General features: G+C 32.4%; 4 protein-coding genes across 4 annotated transcripts; 2 read left to right on the top strand and 2 right to left on the bottom strand.

Moving 5' to 3' along the window:
- The first annotated feature begins 2,965 nt into the window (after positions 1–2,965).
- LOC129298354 (DNA-directed RNA polymerase subunit 10-like protein) lies at positions 2,966–5,834 on the top strand. Its single transcript, XM_054936759.1, has 4 exons — positions 2,966–3,093; positions 3,256–3,314; positions 5,202–5,296; positions 5,392–5,834. The coding sequence occupies exons 1-4, from the start codon at positions 3,058–3,060 to the stop codon at positions 5,415–5,417; spliced, it is 216 nt and encodes a 71-aa protein (XP_054792734.1). The 5' UTR covers positions 2,966–3,057; the 3' UTR covers positions 5,418–5,834.
- Positions 5,835–10,265: 4,431 nt separating this feature from the next.
- On the top strand, positions 10,266–11,237 carry LOC129298356 (uncharacterized). The gene is made up of 4 exons (XM_054936761.1): positions 10,266–10,410; positions 10,527–10,632; positions 10,734–10,814; positions 10,940–11,237. Exons 1-4 carry the CDS (start codon positions 10,345–10,347, stop codon positions 10,963–10,965), a joined length of 279 nt encoding a protein of 92 aa, XP_054792736.1. The 5' UTR covers positions 10,266–10,344; the 3' UTR covers positions 10,966–11,237.
- A 15-nt stretch (positions 11,238–11,252) lies between these two features.
- LOC129298355 (axial regulator YABBY 4-like) lies at positions 11,253–13,255 on the bottom strand. Its single transcript, XM_054936760.1, has 7 exons — positions 13,158–13,255; positions 12,904–13,038; positions 12,654–12,786; positions 12,477–12,525; positions 12,322–12,397; positions 12,147–12,224; positions 11,253–11,626 (listed from the first exon to the last, which is right to left on the bottom strand). Exons 1-7 carry the CDS (start codon positions 13,236–13,238, stop codon positions 11,537–11,539), a joined length of 642 nt encoding a protein of 213 aa, XP_054792735.1. The 5' UTR covers positions 13,239–13,255; the 3' UTR covers positions 11,253–11,536.
- Positions 13,256–23,511: 10,256 nt separating this feature from the next.
- Positions 23,512–24,217, bottom strand: LOC129298351 (ubiquitin-40S ribosomal protein S27a-like). The gene has a single exon (XM_054936755.1). The coding sequence runs from the start codon at positions 24,162–24,164 to the stop codon at positions 23,694–23,696; it is 471 nt and encodes a 156-aa protein (XP_054792730.1). The 5' UTR covers positions 24,165–24,217; the 3' UTR covers positions 23,512–23,693.
- Between the last annotated feature and the right edge of the window lie 2,581 nt (positions 24,218–26,798).

The following is a 26,798-nucleotide window of genomic DNA, read 5'->3' as shown; positions in this document are numbered from 1 at the left end:
AAATTTTTAAAGTTGGGTCAATGAAACTATCATTGGCGGGAGGCAAATTGCACTTTGGCCATGGCAAATGGCGTGTGTTCATACTTAAATTTTATGTTGCTAATTAGAACAATATAATTGAGTTTTTAAGAGATTTGTTGAGGTGATTTTTCAAGAGCTCTATTGGGGTTTTAGAGTTCCCAACACCAAGGCACGATTACTAGCTCCTAATCACTCAAAGTGCTTTTGAGGTTAAATAAGTTTAGTTTAAGTAGTTTTGATGACAATCACCGTAATAGGATGCTTAAATTCAAAAACCCTAGACTTGAGGGGAGATTTTTATAATGACTTGAGGAGGTAGAAACTAGAAAAATGATATAAGTGGAATGATATATTATGGTGATTAAGTTCAAGCTAATGGAAGTTTAAAACAAAATTGTTTATTATTACATTGCCAATTAGAGTCTTAGGCCTTGATCATGATTAGAGCTGATTATGACAATTAATCCTTAATGATATTTGAAAATGTAAACTGTAGATTGACTACCTTTAAAAGTATTTGGGCTTGGACTCTTTTTACAATCCAAATTGTATTCTTAGAGTAGTAACTCAAGAGTTGAGATAACCAGGAACTTAATTATAATATATCATTATGTCTGCAACTATGAATTATGAATTATTATTGATTTTGTGCATTGAACTATATGAGTTTGTTATAGAACTCTTTGGCTTTAAATTAATGCATAGGTAAATAAGCATGCCTCTTTGTGATAAATGTCTAATAATTATATTTATGTAGATGCTATGTAATATTAATATATGAAATGTAAAGTTTGTATTGTCTATGAGATAAATGTGTTAACATGATTAGTGGTTATAATTGATGATGTTGGAAGAGTTGTGATAAGCATACATATTTGTGATGAAATGCTTGATGACTATGTTTATATAAATGTTATACGGTATTTGAAATATGAATTGTAGCCCTGGACTGGTTATGAGTTAATTATATAATGAACTATTGTAAATTATGTTGTTGTGTGAACCATGATAAGCATGCAAGTTCTAGAAATTATGAGGATAATGAATTATTATGATATGCATGCATTTAAAATTGCATATGTTGATTGAACTTATATGATCATAATGGGTGTGGGTGAATAATAGAGGGATCATGATATAAAATTCACCTCTACTAAGTTTGCACACAGTGGTTGATATATTTTATTACTTATAGCTTAGTATTATCAATAACCTATGGCTATGACGTGGTCAGGCATGATATTCAATCACCAATCTTGGATTGGACGGAGTGGGTGGGGCACTGATGGCACCCTAAAATTTAAGTAAGGGGAACCTACGATTCGAGCATGAGTGTGGAAGCCTTTGGTTGGATGACCCCTCATAATAGCAAAGTGAGGCTAATCTAGTCATACAGACAAGACTTATATGAATTAATAGCTCATAGGTGTAGTTAGATGAGATAAGGAAGGATATAAAGTGGTTGCATTAATCAAGCAACATATTATCTTGTGATAGTTGTGATTAATGAGTGGATTTATCTTATGTATTATAGTTTGCTTACTTGATTGTAGTTGTCAACTTTAATATGCTTTAATTAAAATTCCTGGTTACTTAGATTATAAAGTCTCACTCTTGTTTGTTAATATTTTTCTAGGAAGCGTTTAGAGTAAGGTTAATGGTGGAAGCAATGGTGACTAGAAATGCTTAATTTCACAAGTTAAAGTTCTTAGTTATTTAGTTGTGTAATTGAATACTTAATATTTCTAGCACTAGAAGTTGTGTTATTAGTATATCTTATAATTTACATGTACCCTTGCTTGTAGATTAAGGCCTTTTTTTTATTAAAGGCCTCTTATATTCTTTTGATTTGAGGCCAAATGTGCAAGTGTGTAATTAAGTTATGATTTTCAAATGAATTAGTGTGTTGATGAGTTGAACATGGATGGTTTGATTGCAATTTATGTTGCTTATGGTTATGATGACTAATGGCTAGTTTTAGATGGGAGACACTTATTATAACCCTAAGTTGGTTGATAAGTTGTAAGTGTGCAAGCATATTATAGTCTTAAGTGTTTCAGGATCTTCATTTGACACTGGATAGAGTTGTAATCAGAGCCATTAGTTAAATTTCTTATTTATACGTATGTGGTGTTTGGATCACCTTAATTGGAGGTTTGGGCAATTTTTTATGTGGTTTAGAAATTAGCATCTTATGATGCTTAATTCTATACTATTAGGAGGTTTTTGTTGCTACAGATACGTTCTTAGCTGTGGTGTGTGCTCTCTGCACCACAAGCCACATTGTGGTTGATGTACCTAAATTTTCATAATGTATGTTTTATCTCTATTTGAATCTGTTTAAATGCTCAAACCAATTTTTTATATTTATGCAAACTCTTACACTCTAATTTTAAGAGTTCTCAGGAATTATTCTTTTTAAACGCACTTTTAAATTATTTTTGGGATCCAATCTTCTAAAATAATTTGAGAACTTGATTTAATTAATTGTAGCCACAATTTATCCTTAATTGTAAGGGTTGTTTAATTAATTTAGTTAAATATTGGTTAATGATGGAAGTCATTATAATAACTTCTACCACTAAGACCAACACTTATTGATTTAGCCATATTTATTTATTTTTTATTATATATATGTGTCTTTTTATTGGAAACAATTCTAGCTGAGGTATGGTCTAATATTAAATATAAATAATTTTTTAATAATAATTAAATCTTAGCATGCCATGTCGTGAAAATTCACTAATTTCACTAAACTCAACCCTAATTAGTACACAATTGGCGTATATTTATTAAAGCACTATGAAGTTCTAACATTTTGAGCATATACTGGCCCAAATAATGGAGGAGATTTTGGGCTTTTGTGACCCAAACAAAAAGACTTTGGGCTCATCCTAAATAAGGCTGGCATTGGGTGGGTCAAATCACCTCGCTTTACTGAAAAATAAAAACCGAAGCTTCTACAAAGTGAGCACACAGCAACGGCAACGCTCAGAGCAGCCAGAAGTTCAGAACCCAGAAGGTCGAGCGTGCAGGATGATCATCCCTGTTCGTTGTTTTACCTGTGGAAAGGTACTTCTTTTCTTCTCGACAAGCTCCAAGCACCATGCCCGAGCAATGTTTTTTTTTTGGCCAAACCCTACTTCTGTAGAAAAGTTTACGCCTTTCGAGGTTTTGGGACGCAGGGTTTAAGTTTTAAGGTATTTGATGTCTTATTTGATTTTGTTCGTTTAGGTCATTGGAAACAAATGGGATACGTATCTTGACCTTCTGCAGGCTGACTACAGCGAAGGGTCAGTAATTTATGCCTCTCCTATTTCTAATGTGTTTGTTTTTCTTTTTCTGGAGGTGTTAACAGAGTCCCAAATTACAGCTTCTTTTTGCTTCTGTTGGCGCAATGTATTTATTTAGTATGCTACATGATCGTCACCGAGTCTGACTAGCTATTGTAATAGGCTGAAATTTGTTCAGGATTGATCAGCTTTTATTTTATCCGATGTTATTGGTTCTGGTGGTGTTTGTGTGTGAGGAAAGAAGAGAAGGGCCAAGACCTTGTATTGCTTGCGAAGATGCTGTGAAACAGTTTAGTATCTATGGTCTGAAACGAAATACTTTTAATTTTTGGTCTGTGGCTCACCATTTTATACGTTGAGTTCAATTGTGGTTCGCATGCTGCAGTGAATAAAAATGAGCACAATAGAAGTTTCCTTATTGTTGTTGGGTTGAGGTTTTCTTTGTGTACATATGTAATTAGGTGTTGTCTGTGGTGTTTAAGTGCATTAGGCACAATAGTCAATAGATCAAGTGGTTGAGCATGATGCTTATGCTTAGTTACTTGAGGCATGTAATGTTAGAAGAGGGGAAAAGTTGGCATGTAGTGATTGGGGGTATTTCAAGAAGCTAAAGCTATGTTATTTTATGTGCAGGCAATGAACATGGATTCTTAGTCAGTAAGGATGTTAGATTTTCCATTACATTGAAGCATGGTTTCATACTTGCTATTTGCTTTTTAGTTAAACCACATAACTTTAATTTGCCACAATTTTGTATAGAACATCATTTTGATTATCTTTGTTACAAGTTCTTCCATTTTTCCATCAGTGGGAGTGACTGGTCCAATATTATTATCATTATCAACTCAAAATCAACATTCTTAGTTCAAATTTTACACCCCCAAAGCCTTATTTTTCTCTTGGATCTCTCTATGGCTTTTAACGTAGATGAGGAGCTAGCAAGGGTAGGTGAGCTCTGCCATGACATCTTAATTATGTTTCCTTTTCTTATCCTCTATTCGCTACTATATGTAACTATCCTAGTGAAAGTGTTGTGTTCTTGTACTTTGGAAGCAAGGGCATGTTCTCTAAAGCTTAGATGAAAGAAATAGCCATTAGTAGAGAATCTTGGGAGGAGGAAATCATGTTGATGTTGATGAGGATGGTTACATATATTACTGAATAGAGTATAAGAAAAATAAACATAATTAAGATGATGTGGCAGAAGAAGATGAAGTCCTACCATTGCTAGCTCTTCATTCATGTTGAAATCCTTGGAGATTTTAGGGTTATAAAGTTTGAATTAAGAATGTTGATTCCAGGTTGATGATGATGATGTTGGACCGATCACTCACATTGATAGAAAAATGGAAAAACTTGTAGCAATGATAATTAAAATGACGTTTATAAAAAAAGGGGGGGATAAATTAAGGTTATGTGGCTTAGCTAAAAAGCAAGTATGAAAGAATGCTTGAAGATAATGGATAACTCTCATTGACTAAGCATCCACGTTTATTGCTTACACACAAAATAACATGGCTTTAGCTTCTTAGAATATCTCCATTCACTTTATTAGATATGGACCTAGGCTCAGTGTGCTGCGGCTCATTTTAAAGCATTAAAAAGTGATATTTCATGTCAAGAATCTTACATTTTGGCATCTGAAAAACTATTCACAATCTAATTACTGACTACCCTATTTAAAATCATGTTTCCCCTTCTTAAATGGATACTGAGTATTAATTTAGGTAGTTATATAAGGCAGTAATAGCGAATGATATATCTAAGAAGTTAATTGTTGATAGAGTTCAATTGAACCGTGCAATCAATGTAGCTGAGATCAGATCTCACTCAGTGGGATAAGACTATTTGCTGTATATGTGTTTTCTAATATCTAATGGAATGCAGTGATGCATTGGATGCTTTGGGGTTGGTTCGTTATTGCTGTAGACGAATGCTTATGACCCATGTTGACCTCATCGAGAAGCTTTTGAACTACAACTGTAAGCTCTGTCTTCCCTTTTGATTTCCTGTTCAAGTCTTTGTTTCCAAAGTTTTGATTTAGTCAACACGCAATGTTTGGTACCTTTGGTTGCAGCTCTTGAGAAGTCTGAGCCCAGTTAAGGAGAAGGCATATGAAATTATGGATGAACCCTGATGTTGTCTGTGTTTCTTCATGTCGAGTCACGTGTAATGAATGTTCCCTAACTTTTGTTTTCTTCTTCAAATGGTCAGGTAGGTCTAGAAGTAAGATTAGGTCAATAGTGTAATATCTAGCTAGCTTAGAGGGTGATTGTCAGAACTCAAATGTGACAACTATATTAATTATAGTTTGGAACTATTTGTCAGCGGTCTCTGATATTAAATAATGCACTCCCTCCAGCCCCAGTTATAGGGCAAACTTTCAAAGCTCTTCTTGGTCTTTACTATAGGGCCAAGTCAGAGTAATTAATTTTCTCCCCAATTTTACCCCTTGTTTAATCATTGAGGGGCTCATTGTGTTTGTGGGCATTGAGCGTTTTTATGGGTACTTGCAGCAAATTGTTTGTGTATTTTGAATTCCTACACTGCAATTTATTTTGATTATCAATTGTAAAGAAAGGCCAAATTGGAAAGTCACATATTTATTTACAAATTTGAAAGTGTAACTACCATTTCTTAATATCCATAACTCATGAAGTTGGTTAAGTTTGCTAGTGACTTGAAAGACTAATGCAAATAGGTTTATCAGAACAACCGAATGGGTTTTTGAAGATTAAGTGAGAATTGTAGCGATTTTAACCAGAGGACTGGAAAACAGTATGTTGCCATTAAAATTTAATTTAAACATGAACTAGAGTAGGTTTTGTGTTTTAGTACGTAGCTCTAATTTAGTTACATTGGCTTGTGATGGAAATAATTTTCTAGTTTTTTTTTATACTCCTGTGATTCTATTTATATGATAGAGAAAAGAAAAAAGTTGGTCCTATTTATAGGATGTTTATTAATTTTCAATGTTTATCATTATATTTTTATCCTTATTAAATGTTATAAATAAAAATATTAATATGAAATTTAAAAATTTTTATGAAAATAAAAGTAGAAATTTGTTAAATTTTAAAATTAAGTTAATAAAGTTTAAAGTTTGTTTTTAATTTTGATAAAACATATTAAGAGTGATTTACAAATAGGGTTGAAAGAAATATATATTTTTATATTATATTAAGAGAACAAGTCTCTGAAAAAAGTGGATATAATAGAAAGTAACCTTGGGATGCTTCCTCTGTAATTTTTGAGGGACAAGAAGATTTTTTTTCAACGTATGCTAGTTATGATCTTTGACTTCATTACTTTGTTTAAGGCAAACAGCTTTGCATTTAGCTTTGCTATAATAAAAAGCTTCTTCAGTGCTTTTTTTTTTTTTTTTTTGAGTATATGGTATCAGTCTTTGATATAGAAATATTATGTCAGGAAAGTTAGAACAGTTATGGTTATGTTCAGTTTGGTCTATTGAATTGAATTTATAATAGAAAATGAAATGAAAAATAATTGTGTGCATGAAAAGTATTTTTCTCCTCTCGAATTAGAAAGTTGTGAATAAAATAATTATTCTTAAGCAATGCTAATGAAATTATGATAGAATATTGATATTTTATCAAATGCATTTGTTTTCTTTCCCATTGACGATACCAACCGAGTTACCAAGATCTTAGTGACTTTGAGCTAAAAAGTAAAATGAATGTGTAATGTTGACACTTACTTCTTATGTTTTTGTTTATGAATTATTTTTAATATGTTTTATCAGAGAGAAAAAAATTTAAATTCATAACTCTTTTAAAATTAAGTTTTAAATTTTAACTTTATTAAATATATGCTCTATTAGTTAAAAAATGTAAGTTATTTTTAATTAAATTTTATTCCAATAAAATAGTTAATTGTTTACAAACTAATATAGTCTTTTTTATTTTTTTATTTAATAGGATGTTTTATTTTAAGATGAATATACAGTAATTTATTTATGATATATATTTAAAAAATATATTAATTGCATTTTAAAATGTAAAAACATCTAATCTTTTAAAAAATATCTTATATTTTTAAATTGTGAGAGTATGTTCATATTCTAATAATGCATTTTTTATATCAACACTTGATAGCGGTAAAAAAGAAAATGTGATAAAAAATTTTAACAATATGGATTACAAATAAGACTAAAAAAATCATTTACTCGATTCGATTTTATTTATGAACTTCCAAAGTAAAGATGATTACAAGATGCTGGATGTGTTGCTTATGTAATAACAATCTTGTGTAATAGCAAGGATTTCATTAAAGGGTTAAAGGGCTAGAAGCATCTCGTCAATAATGATGTATAGATATTCATAAACTTTTTCTAGTAAGGGAATCCTTCTTTATCCCATTAAATTTATCAAATATCTGTTAATGTTAATCATGAAAAAAAAAAGTAAGTATAAGATGTAAACATTTCCAAAAACCTTTGACTTAAAAATACAAAGTTTATGAAAAAAAATTTTAGGTATTTTTCTTATTAACCCAACTTCTTAAGTCTATGTTAACAGACATTAAGTTATTTTAATAGTTCAGGAGAAAGATGTTTTTATTAAAAAGAGTTAATGGATACTTTTATATCTTTGTTGACTTAAAATACTGAACACTCATGAAGAAAATATTTTTAAACATTTTGCTATTTAACCTCAGTTAAAAATTGACCACGATTTTAAGGATTAGTTTTTTTAATGACAAAATTCTAAGGGCTTGACTAAAATTGATTACAATTCTAAAAACCAAAAACTATGATTTCTTTGTAATAGTTTTTGATCCCATATTAATTAAGGCTAGAAACAACCACCATTTTTATGTATTTGATTTTCATTCATTAACTTGAAGTTGCCTTTAACACATTCACTAAAATTTCACTCCGTTTGAAGTTTCCTTCTCCCATCTGAAATATATGGTACTTGTTAGGGGCAGCAAATACAAATCACTATTTAAGTCATTAAATATATTTTTTGTAAAATTCCCCGAATTGATAGCATGAGAAAGAAGTTTGAAATTTACTAGGAAAAATTTCAACTGAATGAAAAAACAAAAACAAAAATGTTTTGTCATATATTTAGTTAGTTTAACCAACTTTAACTAATTTTATTTTGTTTCGGCCAAAAAATAACTAATTTTAACTTTTATGATGAGCGACGCCATGAAAACTTTTGAATTCTTAAAATTTAAGTGAAAATGAAATGCTCACCATGTGCAAGGAGCTAGGTTCGTCTTGGATGTCCATCACACTGGTGACCACCACATCAAAGTGCTCATTAGTGTGATAAGATATGGATTATTTAAATTTTAATTTGGATGATTTAAATTTAAAATAATATTATACTTCCTCTGTTTTAAAATATAAGGCATTTATGAGAGATTAGATGTTTAATAATATAAGGCATTTTTAGTCTTTGGATATGTAATCATTGCCTTTTTTTAAAAGTATCCTTATTAATAATGACTTTATATTTATTGTAGGGTGATTAATAGGGATAAATATGAAAACATAGGGTTAGTTGAAAAGTATGTAACTATTTTATTGAAAAGTGAGATTCAGTTAAAAATGCCTTACATTTTTTAAACGAAGGAAATATGTTTTTATTTTATATTTATTAAAGTAATTTTTTTATAATTGTTAAAATTTTACTATTAAATTTGACTCTCTAAATTAAATCTAGCCTAGATTGAAAATAAAAAAATATTAAAAATATTTTACAATTTTTATTTTAACAATTATAAAAATTTTAATATTAAATTAGACTCTTCAAATTAAATTTAGACAAGATTAATGATAAAAAAATTATTTTTTATAATTTATCAATTTTGATTTTAATAAATATAAAATAAAAATATATAATAATATTTTAAATCTGGACCATACAGATCAAAATTTAGATGGTCCAAATTTCATCATTCTGATAAATACCATGGTGATGAACACAAAGTTGAACTAAGGAACTCATGTAAATCACGTGAAGTAATATAGCAAGGGCTCGAAGTACTGAAAGAACAGGAGATTACGTGCCTCCATGCTCCATGCACAACAACAGAATCAGGGCTACGCTGAGAATACTAAAATAATCTGACCAGAGTTTAATATTTTTTAGGGTCAGAACTAGTAACCCACGAATTTTACACCACATTCTGTGAATTTTAAGGATACAGCATTATCATGATGATTAAAATAATTAAACTTGTTTAGACATTAGTGTTATCATTTTCTATGGAACTTTATTTTCATGTTCATGAGGCCAAACCTTCGTGTTCTAGCTCTGCCGACCACGTTCACTTTTACCAAACCAAAAAGATTTATGTAATGAGTACCATGTGGGGAAACTTCACAAATAAAGTGAGTGTTTATAAGTTCAAATAGCCCTTTCATCTAATATGTTAGTCTTTTAGGATGAAATCTCTCTTTAAATTTATATTTATAACGTTAATGTTTTCATTGAGAGGTTGGCATCACAAAGAATACCACCCAAGAAGAGTCTTGATTAGTAGGAAACAAGGCAAAATGCCGTGGAATGGAGTTGTAGGGGATGTTAACTTTCAAACAGAGTGATATTATTATGAGTCTCACATCATGAAGTTTCTCTAATAATAATGATGAGAGGACCACTCCACATACTCATGGCAATTCAAGAACGTAGGACCCAGGTTTGTTTGGTGTAAAAGAAAGCTACTTAATGTCTAAATGGGAACCCCAAAAAAAAAAAAAACAGAGAGACAGATCACATCAATCTTAGCTTCCTTATCTATAGATGGGATGAATCTAAGGTTCGGATTTGTTGAGCCATTTTGGCCCTTCACTTGAGATATGAATGGATATACCACCATGAGGCTCTCATCTGTTTGCTTATGATAAGAAGTGAACCTCCCCAAAACATCTAACCCTCTCTCTCTCTCCTCATGCACCTTTTTCCTTTGCTATTTAATTTTGTTTTGTTTCTTCTATATTCCTTCTCGTGTGTTTTGTCCACTGCTTAACCTGTTTCTACAGATCAAGAACAACATGCATCACACTCACCAACATCCTCTTCTTTGTTTGTATTGCCACCCACATTCCTATATTAGGATGGTAAGAATCTTCTCTCTCTCTCTCTCACCCCGTCTCATCATCTGCCATGTTTCAAAACTACTCTTCACAGAAATGTTATAAACTTCACTTTCATGCATGAAAACATCAATGTGCAGGTTCAACATCTTATTGAGAGATGCTTGCTCCTTCATATGAGCCTGGACCAGTGCATTAAGGCTCTAGCAGAGCATGCCAGCATCACCCCACTTGTTACCCTTACAGGTACACAACTTGACAAACTGTGAGTGTGTGTGTGTGTGTGTTTTTTTTTTTTTGGGAAATTTGCCTTCTGGTTCGAGTAAAGTTTGTTCCTTTCTTTACAGTGTGGAAAGAGTTACAGAAAGAGAACAAAGACTTCTTTAGGGCATATTATTCACAGAATTTCTCTCCCAGGCCTATCAATGGTAAAAGAAAAAACTGTATTTTGTTATGTATTATTTCAAGATTGTCATGATTGCATTAAGTTTTCCAAACCAAAAAAAAAAAATGTTTTTATGTTACTGATACTTATTCTTATTCTTTGTTTCAGGCAGAAGCTTTCAAATGGCACCATGATTACCAAGAAGGAAACGATGGAAATAAGAGAATTTGGGAGGAATCACTGTGTAATCCTATGTTTACAAAAAGAATCGGGAACTATGTTACCAGTTACTATCAAGTTCAAGAAGGATCAGGGTTAAATTCTTATAAAATACTAGCTTGAGAGTGATGATTACTGGTTGTGATAAGCAAGTTGTATTAGAAACTTCTGTGCCTACCTCTTTTGTATATTTGTGCGTTTGTTTGTATTACCTTACTAAAGATAGAGACGAAAAGGTTGTTTAACACGAAGCTGTGTCTTTTTCAAGTTAACAAGACAAGTCTAAATATAGATCAAGATGGTATAGAGGCATATTCAATATTGACTACTATGAAACCCGAGCATATTCTAACCACAAACCTAACCTCTTATCCTCCAGACTAATGGGGCTTGAAGCATGAATACAGGAAGTCCAAAAAACAAAAAGCTATTAATTATAGTTATCATGCACTGTCTGCAAGCTACGGTTTTCATTCCCAAGAGAATCTTTCTGCAGAAGGAAAAGGATCGAGACACAGAAACAGCTAGCCTTTCTTTATCTTTTGATCACTCAAATGGTGTCCTTGCCCAGATGGAATTCCTTGGAACCTTTCTTTCACGGTAACCTTGGCCTTCCTCTTCTTCTTCTTCTTTAACCTGATCCAATGTTTCACACATCATGTCATTAACTCATTCCAAAGGCATTATGTACTAGCCCAGAACCATGGCAGGTTTAAAGTTGTCTAATTCAAAATTTCAAAGTGTGTGTACATACATACATACATACATATATTACCCTTTGAAAATTATGATGGCATACTCAGGAAGCTGCCTGGGAAGTGACTACCAAAACATATTACAAGGATTTCATTTTATGTTGTCTTATCTGGGAAAAGTTGTTTGTGATTGTTATAATGTAATGTCAGAGTCAACTTAAATGTATCCTAACTAATAAATTGACAAGGCTAACATTTGAACTTGAAACAATGTGATGAATCATGCATTATACACTCACTTCTGCGATTAAGCCAATCCTTTCAGATTGAATATCTGATAAAGCACCTTGAATACTGATTGCTAGCTCTAACTTGCTAAAGCAACATGTTTCAGTCACAATAAGAGAAGTTTGATCGGATACATGTTTCAGTCAAATGTTACAAAGCAATGATGGTTTTACCTCAGCATCTTCATGACAGTCAAGATCCACAAGTTGCTCTGTCTGGCTGCAGCTTTCTTCATCTCCTTTGCAGGCCCACTGAAAATGATAAAAACAAAATGTTCAGATTTTGAGTTCACCATATTATAACAATAATTTAATGAAGTGCTGAGTTTTTTTAACTCCTGAAACTTACATTTTTTGCAGCTGTGCTAAAAGCTTCCTTGTGAGCCATGTCTGGATTTTCAGCCTTTAGCCTTCTAATCTCCTCTCTGCATCAATGTAAAGCAATTTCATGATTTGAACTTCATCTTTTAATGAAACAAGACAACTTATACGGTAAAATTTTACTTGATGAATCGGTTATAAGCTGATGGTGTTCTCTGTCTCTTCTCTGGGGCTATGAAGAAAGTAGCCATTAGTTGTAAAATTGATGGATTAAGAAAATATGACATAAGCATAAATCTAACTCTCATTTTCTTTTTTTTTTCCCTTGATTATGAAAAATTTTACTGTAGTCTTACGTACGTTTATTTACGACAATACTCATAGGAATCGCGTCCCCTTCCTCCTCACAATCAGAATAGGTCATCATGGATCCATTATGATTATGGCTGTCCAAAGTCTTGCTTGCTTCCTCTTCTGGACTTCCCTCTTTTGGCTGCAAATATTAACAGTTATGTTAAAAGAAAAGTTCAACTTGGAATATAAAAAATTTAACAACAAATAAAAACACCTATTGAACCTAAGTTCCTTTTTCTTTGAGAGTATCGGATACCTGAAGATGAGTAAAGGAAGCTAAAAGGTGAAAGGGGACAAAAGAAGCTTTCATCATATTAACAGAGAGGAGGCTTGTGCAATGTCCACATCTGACTGTCACCACCATAGACAAACTGCTGCATGGGACGCTCACCTGTAGCAGCTCAAGATTGAATTGAAAACAGAAAATACAAAGTGGAAGAAAGAAGTTAGTAATAAGAAGTTAAAAGCAAATGAATCAGATTCTTAAAGACCAGACTGTTCATTAGTTACCATTAAAATGGTGGTACAGAATCCACATTGAACGTAACATATTTGCTCTGGAAGGCCAAAAAGATGGTTGAGTGTTGACATGATTGCAAGAATGAGGATTTGTATGAGAAAAAGCGAGAATGAAAATCCAACCCACAAGGAAGCTTTTATAGTTGAAAATAGGCACTCTTAATCAAGAGAAATAAATTCCATTTCCACTGTAAAAAAGGAGATGGATAATATCTATTATGATCTTATTATCATTATTTAATCTTTTTATTTTCCTAACTTGCATGTCAAACACATCTTTTCAATAGAGATTATCTCCAATATATTTATATGCCTCTTCATGATTGAAATAAATTATAGTTGAGCAACTGAAGGAGTTTGAGACTTTGCAAGCTTCTTCTAGCGATTGAAGTGGCCCAAATTTCTATGGTACTTTACAGAATGAGTTCAAAGCACTTGTTTGTTTCATGTGTTGTTTTCTCTTTTATTGACACTCCTGCCTCTCTAAGCCTCTCTCTCTTTCTCTGTCTTTGATGAAAGTGAAAGTGCAGAGATAGGAGGGAAGTTCAAGTCACAGAAGACTTTGCATGGGGAAGGGAAAATGGAATCTTAGGATTTGTCTTTCCTGAAAGAGAGCAAATACAATTGACCACTGAAACAGAACCAACCCCACTTTCTGTGCTCTTGCTATCTGTCACTTTCCATCTCTTCTCGTTTCACATTGAGTTCCAATGCTTGTTCTTACCTTAACCTCTTCAAATGTTATTCCACACGAAGGTAAATATGAAAATAAGGAGACACTATACTTCTTCAGCATCTTGTAAGTGGAGAAGCATCCATTAGAAAAAGAGAAAAGAGAAAAACAAATAATTTAAAAATAGAACTGTATTTATGTTGGATACATGTCAAACACTCATCTTTTGTCATATGCATTGACATGGGACAATTTGAAAAGTGATAACTTTCCTCTTTGTGTCACTGCACAGGGCAACGTTGGGAACCCTGTGACCACTGCTGCAAGGCCATGTTCCATTATTCAGGAGTGAATGAGACTAGTTCCTACCAAGGACCAAATTCGTGAAAATATTTTGCTTATGTTAAATACATTAGTCATGTCTTTCTGGACAAAGCAAGTGAACGCTGTCTCTGTGGGTTGTAGAAATTAAATCAAGACCTGCAAATATATACTTCTGTGTTTAGGGTTTCTTTCGCATGACGAGAAGTGCACCAATTTATAATCCCTTTTTCTTTGGTACTCTTGATTGTTTCAAGACTAAAATTTTTTTTTTTTTAACACCCCAATGACTACCCCAACTTAAGTTGGCATAAGTGATAGGTAATCTTGTCCCTTAAGTAAACGGTTAGAAGTTTGATCCTCAAACCTAATTGAAAGGAGTCTATCATTTGCTCTTAATATCTCGAAAGAGGAAACTCCTATTTCATGATCGCAAAAATATGAAATTAGAGCAAAATTAACCCTCGGATACTAAAAGCAATACAGAAAGATTTTGGGAACAGCAAAATGAGGATTTAGTCTTCCTCAAAATCTTGGCCTTACTTGCTACTTATGGGAAGTGATGAGCACTGAAGAATTGATGAAGCAGCAATAAGAAGCTTCTTTCCACATGACATCTATCTGAAGAGAAGGAAAAAAGTTAATGTGGCCAATGAAAGAGAGAAAGCATCTTATTTTGGAAGGCAACCACATAGAGAACACCACTCAAAAGCTGTGTTTTTGCGCACAAGGGAAAGTCAGTCTTGGATTGAACTCTTTTTTTGACTCACAGAAACTTTTGCTTTCTTCATGAACCTGAGAAAACTGTGCAACGGAAAGCAATGCAAGCCATTTAAAGGCATGAATTACTATATAGCAGTAGAGGAAATTAAGATTGAAGAGAACACATCAGAACTCAGAAGAAGACTGTAATGGCTATGTCATTAATTATGGGATGTAGAAGCTCATGCTCAAGAAAGGGACTAAGTAAGCATTTGAACTCGAGGTGAGATGAATAAGTGAGTCCAATATCAGATCATTAATCGTTGCAGGGTGATACAAAGAGGTGTCGATTTTATCAATTAAAAGTCAGGCCAAAAGTTTTCACCTACTCTGTTTTTTTTTTTTGCAGTTACTCCTCACTTCCACATATGTTTGGGCTTTTGGGGTGAACTGCAATATTAGTGATAAGGTGGCTAGAATTTTGCTTTCAATTCTATGTTCTCATATTTGTCACACCCACATGTTATGTTTAGCATCAATATTTAATTCAATGTATCTATAAACGCTTTATGAAAAAAAAAATATTTATAAATGCTGAAGGGGTGGACATAAGACTTGTTATTAATAGCAACTTTAGGTAGTAATTTGACTCAAGCTCAATGGGCTAACTCGAATGAATTTAAAAAATCTTAGAACTGACTTTAATGAGTTTAAAAGATTTTTTTCAGTTCAACTTATTTGGGTCATTTGAATAAACTCAAAAAAATCTAAGCCAAGCGTAAATCCAAATTGGCTTACTTTGAATACCCAAATTTCTATTTTCTTATTAATAAAATAATGTAAAAATAAGATAAAAATTAAAAATATTATTTTTTAAAATAAAAATTAAAATGACATTAAATAATATTTAACATTTTAAGTATTTGGGCTAGCCCAAATAAACTTGAAAGTCAGAGGGGTTAAGATTGGAGTTAGTTATATGGATTTTTTTATATGTTAAAATATTTAAGCTCAATTCAAATAAGCTCGATTTGCTTGAATTATTGACTATAGTAGCAATAGAGTATTTTGAAAAAATAAATATTTAAAAATAATTAATAATTTCATATAATCTTCTACTTTGTTTTTTTATATGGCAATCTAACTAGGTCAGACTCGTGCATTTTTTGACACAATTGAGAAAAGCTTTGCCATGAAAGTTTCATACATTCATACAAACTCAAACTAAGGCAAGTTTTATACATTCATACAAACTCAAACTAAGGCTTTGTACTTAAACGGGTATTGCCCCTTCTTCTAGAACTAATGGATGTTAGTCTCTTCTACTTTGTTTTTTAGATAACTTATTAATGATTGTTAGGTTGAATAAAATGACTTGATATCCTTAAAATAACATAGATGGTTCCAATAATATAGAAGAAAAGAAATCATACTTGGAGTGTTATTCTCATGCAAATTCCACAAGTGCTTAAACGTGAATTACTTGTTAATAGTCGCAAATATCCGGTAGTCATTACAAGAATGGAAAAAGGTTAAGGTAACTTGAGAAAAGGAGAAAAGATGGAGAACTAAGATAAATATAAATGAAGGTAAGAGAGAAGAAATGTATCTGTAAATTTAAAAAGTTCAATTCCATTTTAAATATTAAAAAAATTGCATACATAAATCAATATCAATGTACTATAACAAAATATAAACTGCATCATTCACATGCCATGGATAGGTTGATTCTTCATATTTTATATAATGAACAAAACATATCTAGTTGAATAAATCTAATAAGTTGAACATTATTTTTTTCAATTGAATCCAATTATATTCAAATTTAACCCAATCAAGTAGTCATATCATGGGAAAAAAAGTATAGAATGTTCAAAATTAACTTTATAAAGGGGCATAATATTAATTTAACATTACTCGTCCATGCATTTCCCAGCAATAATTGCAAAGAATCCATTTCCAGTTTACTACAATGCCATGTATCATGTATGTTAATGGTATACAAATTTATAGTCAATTATTTGCTTTTGTTTTTTTGCTTTTGTTTTTGTTTTTTGTTTCTTTGTTTTTGTTTTTTTTTTTTTGTTTATTTTTTGCTAAAATTGCCTTTGCAAATTTGGCTTGTCAGACTCAAGATACCCTACACGGCTACAATACAACCTTATTGGCGTAGGAATTCATGGACTTGTATAGAGTTGGTCAGGTGGCTGGTGAAATTTTAAGTCCATACTCTAATATCTAAAATCTAGAATACCATTGTATCAAAAAAAAACAAAAAATCGTTAGGTTAATGAGAAAATTAGAAGTAACAATTTTCTGTAATTGGGCAATCCAAGTTGCTAATAGGATTTAACAAATCTAATAAGCTAATAAAATAACTTTTTTTTCCTTTTGTGGGTGTGTGTGTGTGTGTTTTTTTTTTTTGGACAACCATCTTCCAAGCCAATAAAAAGGAATTGAAACTTCATCATCATTAGCAAAAATAATTGCATTTACCAGAAACAGGTTGTTTTCGGCCAGAAAAAAATTGCGACGAGACAAAACGAGACTAGAACAAAATAGTGCCAGGAGAGGATGAGACATGGATTGAGCATCAGGATGCTTTGTCCTTTCCCGAATATGTGTGTATGAGTATGTGTGCTTGTATGTATTAATTTTATTTCATTCTTTTATTTTATAAATAATAAACTTATTTTTTTTAATATCTTGTGATTTATGGTTGTTTATTTGTGTTGTTTTGGGCTCAAAGAAGGGGTGTGATTTGATAAATATTATATTAAATTTAAGTTTTTTTTTGTATATTATGATCATACCAATTTTATTGCTCCCTTTTTAAGATTCAGGTTTGTGTATTTCAAATTGTAATTTTTGGTAATATATTGATTTTTAATTTTACAAGTTTATTTTATGTTAAATTTACAATAATTCTCATTATTTTATATCTTGAGAAGATTATTAACTGATAATACTTTAAAACAAACGGATTTTCATTAGGAAAAAGTAAAAAAGCATGCTTGATTATTCAAAATTTAAAGGTGTAAATATTGTCATTGAGACTAATTGGTTAATTAAATATTGTCATAGAGACTAATTGGTTAATTTTTATTTTTCCATCTCTTCCTTTTCCAACTTGTTATCCAAGCTAAAACACAATATTAAAATTCAATCCCGTATTTTTTAGGACTTGACATGGGATAAGATAGTCCTAATCCCTTTAGATTGAGGGTGCGTTTGAAAAAGTTGCTTTTCACATTCAAAAAGTTGTTTTTATTTTGGAAAAGTTAAATATTGTTTGAGAATTATTTATGATGTAAAATTGACTTTTTGAATGTGTTTTTCAGATGTAGGCTGAACGGCAAAATCTAAAGGTGATATAAGTAGCTTTTAGAACTTCAGTTGAGGGAAGATGTGATACCTGTTATTTAAAATGACCATGATATGCCTGGTCTCATGTTTGTCTTTTTCTCTTGCCCGAACTCGTTCGCATTTCTTCAAAACCCACCTTCATTCTCTCTTCTCTGTGCTCTTGTCTTGTCCGCCTTATCCACTATCTGTCCTCCATTTATCTCTAGTGACTCTTGTCCTTCTATCCTCCGTCTCTCCCCCACCATCTGTAGTCATAGATCTGACTTCTTCCTTTGCCAAGCTCATGGTCTCATTCCATCATCCTTCCGCGCCATTCTAGTCGCCATTTTTCATTTGTAGCTCACGGATCAAGCTTCTTTTGGGTCTTGGATGGCATTGTGAAGTTGACAGAAGTAAAAACACCTGAGACCTAAACTGAACTCGGACACTCGAATGCTCAGACACTCGGAGCTTCTTTTGGGTCTTGGACACTTGGTGGTCCTCTGATTTTTTCTCCAGATCGGTTATGCTCTATTTTTTTTTTGTTCAAGGTGCTTCTGCTCTATTTGATCGTTTCTTCCACTTACATTGGTAGTCCAAAACTTGAGAGCTTCTAGAGGTTGCAAATCTGAATGTTGAAGAAGAAGGTCTGGTTTGAACTTTTCTCATAATCAATGAACAGAAATGTTGTGAATCTGAATGTAGTTCTACTCTGTGTGTATGGTTCAAACTTTTCTTATGTTGAATGAATAGGAAACAAAATGGTGGAAATCTAAACATTAGTGGCTTGGTTCTGTTTTCAGATCTTGAATTATTTAATTCAAAATTAGTTCTGCTTTGTGTGTATGTTTGTAAATTTTCTTATAATCAATGACTGATTCCTGGGTTTTGATCTCTTCTCCTGAGAATGTGTGTGTTTTAAAATTTTTTTGTGCTCAATTACTGGTGAATTATTGTGGATTTATGTATGTATTTTTAAGTTTTCTTTTGCTCAAACTAATATTAAATTATGGGTTTTGGTCTGATTTCATAAATGAACATTGGATGGTTTTACTTAATTAATTATTAATTGTTTTGTTTCCTGTTAAATGTGGGTTGACAAATAGGTTTAATTTATGTTAATTAATTATTGAGAATGTAATATTTTGATAGTAAATATGAGTAAAGAGAAGGCATTGTGGACTATTGAAGAGACTGAACTGTTCATTAAATTAGCTCTCCAACAAGTTAGAAAAAATGAGCGCAAAGGCTTTACCTTATCAAAGGAAGGTTGGAAAGCACTAATGCAACAATTCAATGCTTTAAGCTCTAGAAGCTATGATAAGAAATAGTTGAAGAACAAATGGGACAATTTAAGGAAATACTGAAATATATGGGACAAATTGCTAAACAAAGAGACTGGCTTAGGATGGGATAGCGAAAAGAATACTGCATCAGCACCGGATGAGCAGTGGAATCAAAAGATTAAGGTATAGAATTATATATGGCATGCTATATATTTCATGCTTTATTTTGTAAATATATTGAACTTAGTTCTTGTAAATGTGTAAGAGAATCTTGAGTATAGAAAATTCAAACATAGACCACCTCCATATGTACAAGAATTGACACAGTTGATCTAGCCAGTTGCAACACGGGGTACTTACATGTGGACACCTACAGCTGATGATGTGAGAAACATTAATGGAGGAGCTCTCCCAGAAATTAGGTAGGTCAACTTGAACAATACATACAGTAGTGGTACTAATTTGGGGAGTAAGAGAAAGAGAGGTGAAGGTTGTCAAAACAAGAAGGGAAAACATCTTGCAATGGTGATAGTTGATTCAGTAAGTCAATTGGTGTCCACACAAAAGGATAGGGTTTCAACACTGAAGTCAATTTTTAATTCCATAGAGGGTGGGACAAAACTAATTGATCAAAATGTGGTGGATGTTGTAAAAAAATTTTATGGAATAGAGAAGATTGCTTGTGATGAGGAACTTCTTGGACAGTGTGTCGTGGCTTTGTTAGCCAAGACCGCAAGGGACATGTATATTAGGCTTAAGGACAATAGAAGAGCATTAGTGGCCTATTTAAAATGCTTGGGCAAAAAAGCATATTAGATTAATCTTAGCTTGCCTTCTCAATATTTTAAATTTAGCTAGTGTCGTTCATGTTGTTAACTTTGTTTTGAAACTGACTGTGTTATTTGACTATTGTGTTATGTATTTCTTATGTTAAGTCATAGACAATAGTGTAATGATTGTTTAATTATGCTATGCAGTTTTTATGGATGACAATACACAATCTCACTTATTACAATTACTTGTACATGCGGAAGACGATGAGGTTGAGGCTATTACTGCAATAGTATCTAATTACTCAATAACTTTATTGAAAGAGCCTTGTAGAACCAGTTCACAATCAAGTCATGCATGGGTGCAAGAAATTTTACAAGGGCATCCTTAGCGTTGTTATGACATGTTTTGCATGGAAAAAGATGTTTTTTTAACTTTGTGATGAACTAGTGCAACATGGTTTGTGTCCAACTAGAAAAACAGGGATTCATGAAATAGTCGGTATGTTCTTAAATATTGTTGGACATGGGGTGGGAAATAAGATGGCACAAGAACAATTTTAACATTCAGCAAAGACTATTCACAGACATTTTAAAAATGTACTGCGTGCTTGTGAGAAACTAGCAAAGGAATATATCCAACCAAAACATCACATTTTTCAAGATATTCATCCAAAAATTTTAAGTGATTCGCGATATTGGCCATTCTTTAAAGATGTCATAGGAGCAATCGATAGAACACATATGCCGTGCGTGGTTAGTGTTGAAGAGCAAGGGAAATATGTTGGAAAGAAAAGTATTACAACACAAAATATAATGACCACATGTGATTGAGATATGTGCTTCACTTATGTCATGGTTGGATGGGAAGGGACTGCCCATGATACTTGTTTGTTTGACTATGCACTCGCAAGGTCGAACATGAAATTTTCACATCCACCCCAAGGTATATTTTATATTTATCTAATTTAAAATAATTTACTCAATATTTGTTGGGATCTTATAATTTTTATTTTTTTATTGGTAGGTAAATATTATTTGTTAGATGCCGGCTATCCAACGCCACGTGGATATTTAGGCCCTTATAGATCTCATAGGTACCACCTCCCAGATTTCAGGCGTTTATCTGGATTTGCAAATAATAATGAGATTTTTAATTATTATCATTCAAGCTTAAGGACCACGATTGAAAGGACTTCAGGGTTTGGAAAAACAAGTTCACAATCTTACGACACATGTCTAGCTATCCATTTGTGACACAAGTTCGTATCGTTGGTGCAACAATGGCTATACATAATTTTATTAGAAGAAAATCCGTAACTGATTCCGACTTTAAGCGTTTTGAGGATAAAATATGGGTTAATATTAATGATAATAATGGCGAGCATGTATTTTCATCAACAATTCCATGTGCAATTTCAAGTGTAACTTCTGATAGAGAAATGAATAGGGTTCGAGATTCTATTAGAGATCAGATTGTATATTATAAATTAAACCATTAATTATGTAATTATTTATCATGTAACCATTCAATATTAATAAATGTTTAACTATTTATTACATAATTTTTTCCAAAATTAAATTTTATATTTTTTTCTTATTATTTAACATTTTAAATTTTATGTTATTTTAAATTTGTTTCACATTTTTCAAACATTGCTAATATATTATATTTGTATAATAAAAAATTATAAATTATTATAAATTAATATCTTTTTTGGTCATTACATATTAAAAAAATATTTTAAAAAAAAATAAATTTTTATTAATTTAAACAACTTTCAATTTGTGAAATTACTTTTTAAAAAAATATATTCAAATATAAATTTATTACAATAATTAATTTTTACTAAATTAACTTTTAAAACCAAACACGAACCGACGTGTTGATTAGTACCCCAACAATACGATACGTACCAAAACCATAGTCAATACCGGAAACCTGAGTGACAAACAAAATTAAAGGTAATCGCCTCTTTGCTGACTCAACTCGTCGATTCGTCCGTATCATTTTTTGGCCATTTGATTGACTTCGCATTTTCGCTAATTTTCTTCGCTTCTATATTTTTTTGGCACCAAACTTCATACACTATCGATATCACAATGCTCTAGATTTTAACTTGTATATATTGATGAACGTAAAATCACAAGTACCAAATTACTTTCTAATTTTCTGAAGATCGTTTGTGTTTTCTTCCAAGAACTCATCTTACGTTCTTTCCTAATGCATGTGAGAGTTCCTGAGAACAAGAACTTCAACGATGGAAGTCTTAGGCCCAATCAATTACAGATCTACCGTAGATACATGACCAATATGACAGAATTCAGATTTCAGAGAGCGAAGCACGCATGAGGAAACCCACAAGTATTTCTTTCAACTCCAATAAGTAATCTTGCTAGAAAAAATAATCTACTCAGCTTTCTAGCGACCTACATACAGAGGTTTATTGGCCTCTTAAGTTCCCTAGAATACTAGAGATGGAGGCACACAAGAAAATTAAGGGCATCCAAAGTAGAAGAAAGCATCACATTCACCACTCAGCCAGAGCATTGGGGTTTTCATTCAAATCGAGATTCCAAATCTAGCATCTTGAAGGAACAGTACAGCTAATCTAACACTTCAAAACCTAACCTTGTTCATATGGTTTCATAGTCAGATAATACCCAGAGAATTAAAAAGCATAGAGCAACAGCATCATTAGGAATCTAAATGGACAAGAGCAAGTGTTCCCAAGAAGCAGGATGGGTTAATATGCAGAATCATTATTTGAATAATACCCTCCCATGGCTCTGCTTAATACAACCAGAAAGTAACTACTGACAAAAAAGTCATTCTTTATCGGAATATGACAGCGTGGATAGGAGGGTGAAATGGTACTTCTACGATCTTCGTTGATTGATAGACTAGAACAATTACAGTCTACTACAAGAGTTCATCCTGACAAGTTTCATGCCCGCCAAGCTATTACCATCAATTAAGCGACATATACATGATCTCAGGAATTGATTCACAAGGAATGGTGCATGTTATGGACTGTACCACTAATATCGCATTTCAAATGGCAACTCAACAGTCAACACAAAAAAGCACAGTGTCTATCAGCGTAAGCCACACCCGTCAATGGCAAAATAGACAACTTTTCGGAGCAACCATAAAGCCTATAGGAAAGAAATTATAAAGTAGTAGTGAAATCTTAACTAGACAGCGATTAGCGATAACAAGAGAACATGCGTAATGGACTCATTGGTAAAAGAAAATTAAGCATCAAATAACAGAGCTATTTAATTCAGATCCATATCAAAAACACGATTGATAACGCGCTATTCTTAGATTCTTAATTCTTACTGATTCTCAAATTACTAAAAGCGCTAAAGTTTAGGGGGGAAAATATTAAGAAAGTAGCAAATGCATGATCAAAAAGCACCATTTCTAATCACCACCAGCCTTATTGTAGACATAGGTCGTGCCACACTTGCCGCAGTAGTGTCTATCGAAATGGTTGGCCATGAAAGTCCCAGCACCGCACTCCTCATTCGGGCACTCCTTCCTCAGCCTCTGGACCTTACCGGAATCATCGACCTTGTAGAACTGGAGGACGGCGAGCTTGACCTTCTTCTTCTTGTGCTTGATCTTCTTGGGCTTGGTGTAGGTCTTCTTCTTTCGCTTCTTGGCGCCACCACGGAGTCGGAGCACCAGGTGGAGGGTGGACTCCTTCTGGATGTTGTAGTCCGCTAGGGTTCGGCCGTCCTCGAGCTGCTTGCCGGCGAAGATGAGACGTTGCTGGTCCGGCGGGATGCCCTCCTTGTCCTGAATCTTGGCCTTGACATTGTCGATGGTGTCAGAAGACTCAACCTCAAGGGTTATAGTCTTCCCCGTCAGGGTTTTCACGAAGATTTGCATGGTTGCTGTCTCTAAGCCTCACCGGCGCCGATTGACGATCGAGGTGGGAAAATTGGCTCAACGGAGATTATATAGTGAGGCGGCGGTGAAATGGGCTTAGGGTTTGCATGGTGCAACGCGGATCCATGAGGATCCAGGGAATCGAGACTCGCCAATCCGTGAGCCAATCTCATAATTGGACTCACTGTATGAGTCCAAATTAACATTGGGCTCATCACATTAAATCTTCTGTAGCCCATTTCGACGCCCACTGGGCTTTAGTGTTTTTAACGTGTCCGTTTTAGGGAAGCGAGAATTGGGTCAGGCTTTGGCACAAACCTAAAGCACGTAAAGATATTGCGAGGCTGTTGTTTTTGCTTTTGGAAAGAAAATGGATAAAGACAGTACACAAGGGAAAAGCAAAATGGATTAGACACTAGGCAGAGGATTCTCCTGTGGTTTAGATTTGATCTTTTAGAAAATAATTATTTTTATTTCATTTTTAATCTTATTTTAAATTGTTCGAATTAAATTTTGGAATTTTTTAATTTGATTATTTATTTATTTATTTTATACTTTCACAGTTTAATATTAATTTTATAACATATCAAATCTCAACCATTCAAATCTTGATCTAATATGTTAATAAAGAAAAAGCAGAGAAGATAATGAGAAGGGAAGAGCAGAACTTTGAATCCTTTCTTGACAGTGGCACGTCTTTCTGATAATCTAGCCCAGTCCACTTCCAAAATGTCATGGGAGGTTCAGTTAGCCCAATATTATGAACATCCATGCGATGAGCTAATTTATTTTAACAAGTTAGCATATATTTTTTTTGGTGAAATAAGTTAGCATGCATATTTATTAGCATCTGTACGAGTATGTTTAACCAAAATCTGTGATTAGATCAGTATATTATTATTTTTTTGTCGATTAATTAGTATGATCTGTGGTCGAAACTTATAATAAAAATGCTAGTATCATGTTTGGAATTTTTAATTGATTCACCACTCACACAGTCACAAGATTTAGTTTTGGTGACCGCTGTGAAAAGTCTCGGAATGATTATCACTAAATTTGGACTGAACCAATTAAAATTGAATGGTCGGCATTTTTATATTTCTAATAATTTTTTTTAGGTGTCTAAGCAAATTACTGCTAAATTTTAGAACTAGTATCATTATAGATCCTGAACTCGTTTATTGTATAAACTGTTCTCTCAACTTTTAAAAACAGTATAAGCTAGCCTATACAATTAATGAGAGTTAACTTTAACTATCAATTAATTAGAAAATGATATAAAAGAACCTCACAATTATGCAACTGTAATTATTTTGATCCTTGTGTAATTTTGAGTCATTTATTGTAATTTTTGATATCCTTTTATATTATTTTTTAATTAATTAATGATTAAAGTTAAATTTTATTAACAGTAAAATTCAAGTTGTGACATTTCAAAAATTAAGAGAGTAATTTACACAATAAATAAGTTTAAAGTTTTGGTGCCATTAAATTTAAAGTTTAAGGGTATCTTTCTCATTTATCCTTTTATTTAAATAAAAGCAAATAAAAATAATTTTCTAACTATTATTTCACAAACAATGAATTTATCATCTAAATTTTTTTAAATTTGTTGAGTGCAAATATAAATTGTATGGTTCGTATTGTTGGATTGATTGTTTTTTATGATCAATTGAATTCATATTCAAAGCACAGCAATATTTGCAACCAAATCCATAAAAACATAAACTTAAATATAATCTCATATCAATTTAGAGAAATAAAACTGAATGTGAAAGCATACTTAAATAGTTAAAATCGTAGTCACACGTGTCATGAGATTCCATATGTTAATAGATTTTTTTTTTTTGGCCAAATATGTTAATAGATTGATAGTGCTATGATATTTCAGATTGCAGACATCCAAAAGACGTCGCTGACTAGTTTCTTGTCGTGCCAACCAAATACACACGTAAGCGTGGCCACAAAATCTATTTACAAATATAAATTTGTGATTTTTACAATTTGACTTCTCATTATAAATATCATTTTTGTCTTTACACATTAATTTCATGATAATTACAAATAGATTCGTGTAGCTTTCGCATTCAGTTTTATTCAATGCCTTCTTCAACAAAGAGCCCATTTTTTTATGGCAACATATGCATCTTATATGGCTGGTGGGATGTGACTAATCACAGGCAAGAGTGGGAACCGATTTCCGACGAAGTCCAACAGAGAAGCAAGGCCGAATTGTTGTGCAAAAGACACGCTTTTGTTGGCAAATCACACAACACGACGTTAATGGCTATGGCCACCGACCCACGTGGTTCTGTCCGGCCATAAACCAGCGACCGTCAACGCCGTCGTAACCGTCTCCCCCCACACACAAAATGAGCCCGTGGGTGTACGGCTACACGAGGGCATTTATCAAGGGAGAATAACATATGAATCCTAAAATACTAAATTAGTTATAGTTAAGTCGTTAATAAATTTAAAAAAATATAATAAAATTCATCTAAATTTTATTAATGATAATCTAGTTTTTTAAAATATTATAATATTAATTTAATTTGTATAGACTTCTGGGTCAATACATTTTTAAATAAAAAATTATTTTATTATTATTAAAAATAATAAACCTCAATTATAATT

The sequence above is a fragment of the Prosopis cineraria genome, unplaced genomic scaffold (assembly GCF_029017545.1).
Source record: "Prosopis cineraria cultivar Desert tree isolate PC_DT_omini unplaced genomic scaffold, ASM2901754v1 PC784, whole genome shotgun sequence".
NCBI classification, from domain to species: domain Eukaryota; kingdom Viridiplantae; phylum Streptophyta; class Magnoliopsida; order Fabales; family Fabaceae; genus Prosopis; species Prosopis cineraria.
The sequence above is the reverse complement of the archived record's forward strand: the minus strand, read 5'-3'. Positions and strand labels throughout refer to the sequence as shown.